Here is a 6,356-nt window from a genome sequence, read left to right as displayed (position 1 = left end):
GACATTTGGGGTCTGCTGCTGGACAGAAATGTTTAAAACTCAGACTGAAGATGCCCCGCAACTTCATGAGAGGGACAGAGAGGAAGAAATCAGAAGTTGGTGAAAAGGATATTTCCTTCTTCACTTCTCCCTCGCTGCACGGGGTGGATTGCTTGCTCATCTAGGGAGGGAATCCAAGTCCCCCAACACCCAGTTCTGGGATTTTATCTCCCCAGAGATGCAAATTGAATAATTAATTGAATAGTTAAGAACATAAGAACAGTCATACTGGGTCAGACCAAAGGTCCATCTAGCCCAGTATCCTGTCTACAGGCAGTGGCCAATGCCAGGTGCCTCAGAGGGAGTGAACCTAACAGATAATGATCAAATTCCCTTTTTAAATACCCTGCAACACCTCTGACCATGCAGTTCTCAGCTTGAGGGTCTCCAACCCTACCTGTCTGTGAGATCAGGCCGACCCCCTTGATGTTTTCCCCCAATCACAGACACAATATTTCCCTCCAGTCCATGTTAATTCCCAGAACCCTTTGCATCTCACATATTAAATGCAGTGGCATTAGAGAGTGAGACCACCACAGCTGATATAAACCTGCCTTACTCCACAGGCATCAATAGATCGCTGCTCATTTACACTAGGTGGAGATCTGGTCCATTGACTCAAATGAAGCTATAGAGATTTGCACCCGCTAGGGAACTGGCCCCATTGTTTCGAATTGAGCTTTTCTGATTTAAACCAGCTGTGAATCTTGACCATTGACTCCAGTGGAGCTACAGCCAATTTCCCCCAGCTGGGGATGTGACCCTATTGTCTCAAATTCATATAGGAACATTAACATAATCTAGGGGTTTGTACCCATTTAATCTAATGGGGCAATGGCCAATTGACCCTAGAGAGGTATCTAACCCATTACATAAGAACATGAGACCAGCCAGACTGGGTCAGACCAAAGGTCCATCTAGCCCAGTGTCCTGTCTTCCTGCAGCGGCCGGTGCCAGGTGCCACAAAGGGAATGAGCGGAACAGGTAACCACCAAGTGATGCCCATTCCCACCTTCGGACTAGGGACACCATCCCTGCCCAGCCCAGCTAATAGTCATTGAGGGACCTGTCCATCATGAACTTCTCTGGTTTGGGTTTTTTTTTTAACTTTCCATTGACTCCAATGGCGTGACAGCTGACTGACTCCAACTGGGGATCTGACTCTTCTGAACTCTTTTGAAAACCGGGCCCCATTTTATACTCCCCACCGCACACACGCCTCATGCAAATCAGGTCAGTCAGTTCCCTGTTAAAACACAGAGCGTGACGGAGGATGCTGCATCTGGTCTCACTTCGGGGGGCCGCTTCGAGCCTTCATTCCAGAGCGGATTTCTGCCCCAGGAACATGAGAACCAGCGTAGCCATCGCTGTCCTGGTCTTCTTCCCATCATGTAAGGGCGGGATCTTAATAGCCTGGGAGATTTAATTCGCCAAAGATCCCTGCTGTGATTTCCCGAGGTGCCTAAGGGCGTTAGGCGCAGAGCTGCAGATTCTACTAATTTTCAAAGGGTGCCGTTCCCTCAGTGAAATCAATTGGCATTTAGGCTCCCAACTCCCATTTGGTTTCAATGGGAGCCTAATTCCCTTAGGACCCTTGGAGGATCCCAGTCTCAGTGCAAGACACATTGACCCTGTGTCCTTTCTTTCCTACAGATGTTTACTCCCAGATCAAGTTGGAGGAATCCGACGGGGGAGTCAAGAAACCAGGGGAGACCTTCAGACTGACCTGCACCGTGTCCGGGTTTTCAGTCACTGATTACGGGGTGAACTGGATCAGGCAGCCAGCTGGAAAATCCCCCCAGTGGATGGGGACACTTTGGGGTGGAGGGAGCACGGACTATCATTCAGCTCTTCGAGGCCGGATCAGCATCACCCGAGAGCCAGCAAAAAGCCAAGTGTACCTGCAAGTGAACAGCGCTGGAGAGGCGGACAGCGCAACCTATTACTGCGCCATGAGATACGGCAGTGGAGCACAGTAACCCACCGTGACTCAGAGACCCTGCAAAAACCTCCCTGCTTTGAGAGAGAGACGGGGTGTGACAGAGACAGGCAGGCAGAGATACACGAGTGGGTGTGTGAGAGAGAGAATTACTGTGACAGCGAGAAAGCGCGAGAAACAGTGTGTGCGTGTGTGTGTGAGAGAGAGACCGAGAAATTGTGAGAGAAACAGGCAGTGTGACAGTAAGACAGAGTGTGAACGTGAGATGAAGAGGTAGTGAACGAGACTGTGTGACAGAGAGACATGGTGAGAGGGAGAGAGAGTGTGCAACAGACAGATGGAGTCTGACAGTGCGAGAGATGGAGTGTGACAGAGAGAGATAATGCGAGAGACAGACAAAGGGGTGGGGGGGACACACCCTTCACTCTCAGATCCCCCAAGGGAGGGTGTTTTAGATAAATACTTGTCCCTTTAAAACTGCCCCATCTCTGGAGTTCAGGGCACGGTCCCTGTTCCGAGGAATCCTGGGTGAGGTTTTCAATGGAGCCTACAGGGGTTTAGGCACCACCTTCCGTGGGAATTGGGCACCTCACTTCCCGTGTGCCAGTGAAAATCCTCCCATCGCGATCTATAAACAGAGAGATTCAAAACATTTACAAAAAGCGAAGCCATTAATTTGCCCTCACCACCAATCTGTGAAATCAAGAAGCCTCATGGACTCTATTGGACAGGCAGGGAAACTGAGGAAGACAATTAAGGAGAAGAAAGACACTATGGTTTGGGTGCTCGACTGTGACTCTAGAGACAGAGATGTCTTTCGAAAGTCCACTAGGAGCCTAAATACCTTTGAAAATCTGGCCCCAGGTGCCTACACTTCTTTGAAAATCCTACTGGGCGCATATCAGCGTCTTTAGACGCCCAGACACCTTTAAAATCTGGCCCTCACTAGCTTTGCTTGTGTTCCCCACCAGTAAATGGGTGAAGAATGTATTCACAGTGGTGGTCTGAGGATAAATACTCTGACTGTGGCACCTTTGCTTTCACTCGAGACAAGATTTTTTTTTGGCACAAATGCTTTAGTCAAGTACTAGCTACTGGGCTCAATAGAGTGAAGTTGGGGTGAGATTCTATGCCCTGTGTTGTACAGGAGGCGAGACCAGATGATCTCATGATCTCTTCTGCCCTTAAAATCTATGAGCCGTTGAGGTTCAATAGGAATAGGGGCCGTATACACACCATATGGGTAAGACACGCGAAGATTAAGTGACTTGACCAAGGCCACAGAAAGAGTTTGAGAGAGAACGCGCACTAGGAACTGAACTCAGCTCTCCTGAAGTGTAGCCCAATGTCTCATCCCAATACCATCCTTCCTCTCTAAATGTTTTGATTTATTCCAAAGGGAGACCACATTTTATCGGACATATTCACAGAGAGCTAGGATGCAATAAAGGGCCTCTTTTTTGGTCAGAAATTCTTCATCTCTTCCTAGACAGCCCCTTCATTAACTCTCCGTGGGTGGAGCCAAGCTGGGAGTGGACAGCTCTTTCCAAAAGACAAAAGAAATTACAGGCTTTGCGAATCGATACTGCTTGCACAATGAGGTCCTCTTCCGATGCTAGGGCTCGGGGACATTAGGCAGCAATTAGAATTAATTAATTGAAGCACTGGGTGAAATTCTCCGGCCCGTGTTATGCAGATCAGAGCTGATGCCCATAAGGGTCCTTACATTCTATGGATCTATGACAGTTGCTGAATAATTTCTCCAAACCGAGTGGCACGGACATGTCTCGAGGGAAGATCCACATGTATCTATCAGCTGAGAGGCACCGGCATGTCCTGCAGGGGGCTCCCTATCTAGCTAGAGCTCCCCTGGCGGCCCCTTTCATCTCCCGTCCCTGCTGGGTGACACCCACGTGCAAATCCCTGCCCCGGGGGTTCCTCTTTAAATACTAGTGATTCCAACAGGGAAGGGAAGGTTTCCTTTTTAATCAAACAATATTAATTTGTTATTGATTTGGTTATTGATTTTTCCCTTCCTTATTGGCCACTCCGGTGTGTAAGTATCTTCCGGTTCTGTGCCCCTACAGTCCCACGCCCACAGACACTCACAGGTGGGGGCGGAGAACAGGGAAGGGAAAAGCCACGTCCATTTCATTCTCGTTTTCATGCAAGGAGGGAATTTAATGTAAAACAGCTGCGACACCCCCTCCCCCTCGTTAACATCGATCTACATGGAAAGAAAACGCAAAGGGGAGGCGGGTAAGGAACCCGAGGGAATTTCTTACGTTATATCTGGACCATTTGGATGCCACGTAGAGGAGGATCATACGTTTAGTGACGTGCATGTACCCCCTGCTGGCAATATGCCACCCCTCCATATCCATAAGCGCTACCAAGCCCTTGTCCAGTAAAACTCAATCTTATAGCTCTTCCAAGGGGTTAATTGACAATCAGACAAAGCCGGTCCTGCCCGTCTGGACGGGAAAGAGAAACAGGGAAAGAGGCAGAAAGGGACTGACTGAGAAACCGAGACTGATCTGGGCCGTTTCCAAAAAGCACCTACGTGAATCAGCAATGGAGGAGCCACATTCTCAAAGGGGTTTAGGTGGCTGATGGAATTCTCCAAAACACTTGGAAGCCTAAAATCCATTGATTGCTTTGGGTGTTGGGCAGGCAGGTGCTTTTGAACATCCCGCCAGTTGCTTACAGACATTTAAAAAACAGGATCTGCTGCACTTTTAGAAATTTCGGGTTATGAGCAAATACCACCAGGAGTACTTGTGGCACCTTAGGGACCAACACATTTATCCAAGGTGCCACACGTACTCCTTGCACAAGCTTTCGTGGGGGGAAAAACCCACTTATTCAGATGCAGCAGTGGTTTTTACCCACGAAAGCTTATGCCCAAATACATCTGTTAGTCTTCAAGGTGCCACCGGATTCCTCCTTGTTTTTGTGGATACAGACTAGGAGCCTATCCCTCTGATACATCTCTACAGACACACCGAGAATCACTTCTCCCTGCAGCGTTGACAATACCAGAGATGCCCAGAGCCCAGCACGAGCCCTGAGCCGCCTGGCTCATTTCAATTTCTGCCGGACAAACCTACGATTCAAAGTCTGTAGCTGTGGATCTGAATTTTGTGCCTCCTTTGTGCAATGCACAGACCGTTCTCATTTCCCTTCCAACCCCTCTCCTCTCTTATATCTGAAACCTGCATGCAAATCCCTGCCCACGTGTGTCCTGTATAAACACAAACTCCTGGCGGTGGAAAGCTCAGACGCTCTGGCGTTCCTGGCTGAGAGAGGCTCTGTTCTCTGACAGTACAATCATGAAACCAATACTTAGATTCCTTCTCCTGCTGGCCGCCCCCTCGTGTGAGTATTGGGTGGGACCGATCTGCACAGCAGCGGGAGATGAATGGGTTGTGGGATGAATTCACACGGCTCTGTCTTTTCCACAGGGGTCCTGTCACAAGTGCAGCTGGTGGAGTCAGGTCCCGGGACTGTAAAACCCTCAGAGACTCTCAGCCTCACCTGCTCCATCTCAGGCGCCTCCTCGGACACCCTGGGCAGTAATTGTTGCTGGTGGAGCTGGATCCGGCAGAGTCCCGGGAAAGGGCTGGAATGGATCGGGGATATAGCTCAAGGGGGAAGCACAAACTACGCCGCTTCCCTCCAGAGTCGCACCACCATCTCCGTGAACCCTTCCAAGAACCAGTTCTCCCTGGAGCTCCGCTGGCTGACAGCTGCAGACACCGCCACCTATTACTGCGCCAGAGACACAGTGACACAGAGCAGAGCGGGACTGGCACAAAAAGGAGAAGCGAATTTCGTAATAATCAGCCGACATGGACATTCAGTTAGTGCTGTAGGGGATGAGACAGACAGGCGGGGCATTGCTGACAGGGGGATCTCAGGAGCCACCCGCGTTTCTCCCCCTACATCCCACCCTCCCAGCCCCTTCCACCAAGGGATTTTACACGCTCGCTTCCCTGCGCTTCCCACTGAAATGTGCACCGGGGACTCCCTGAGACCGGGGTAACGGTGACATGAACGGTGAGATACTCCGGGCCTCAGTACAAAGCACGTTCCGCGCCTGCATCGCTGAATGACGTCAGTCACAGCTGTGGGCGATTATCCACTACTGGGAATCCGGCTCCCTGGGACTCGCGCTGGGCCCCGAACAATTCACACTCCCAGGGGCGCCAGTGCCAGAGGCGCTAAGCGGGCACCGCTCTGCCTGAAGTCAGTGCCAGAGGCGCTAAGCGGGCACCGCTCTGCCTGAAGTCAGTGTCAGAGGCGCTAAGCGGGCACCGCTCTGCCTGAAGTCAGTGCCAGAGGCGCTAAGCGGGCACCGCTCTGCCTGAAGTCAGTG

The 6,356-nt window shown here is 50.6% G+C and overlaps 1 gene segment (V, D, J or C); it reads left to right on the top strand.

Annotated features, from left to right (window-relative positions):
- Positions 1 to 1,344: 1,344 nt before the first annotated feature.
- On the top strand, positions 1,345 to 2,117 carry LOC123347920. The segment is given in 2 exon segments: positions 1,345 to 1,430; positions 1,693 to 2,117. Coding segments are annotated over 2 exon segments (372 nt in total).
- The last annotated feature ends 4,239 nt before the right edge of the window (positions 2,118 to 6,356 follow it).

The sequence above is a fragment of the Mauremys mutica genome, chromosome 13 (assembly GCF_020497125.1).
Source record: "Mauremys mutica isolate MM-2020 ecotype Southern chromosome 13, ASM2049712v1, whole genome shotgun sequence".
NCBI lineage: Eukaryota > Metazoa > Chordata > Testudines > Geoemydidae > Mauremys > Mauremys mutica.
The sequence above is the reverse complement of the archived record's forward strand: the minus strand, read 5'-3'. Positions and strand labels throughout refer to the sequence as shown.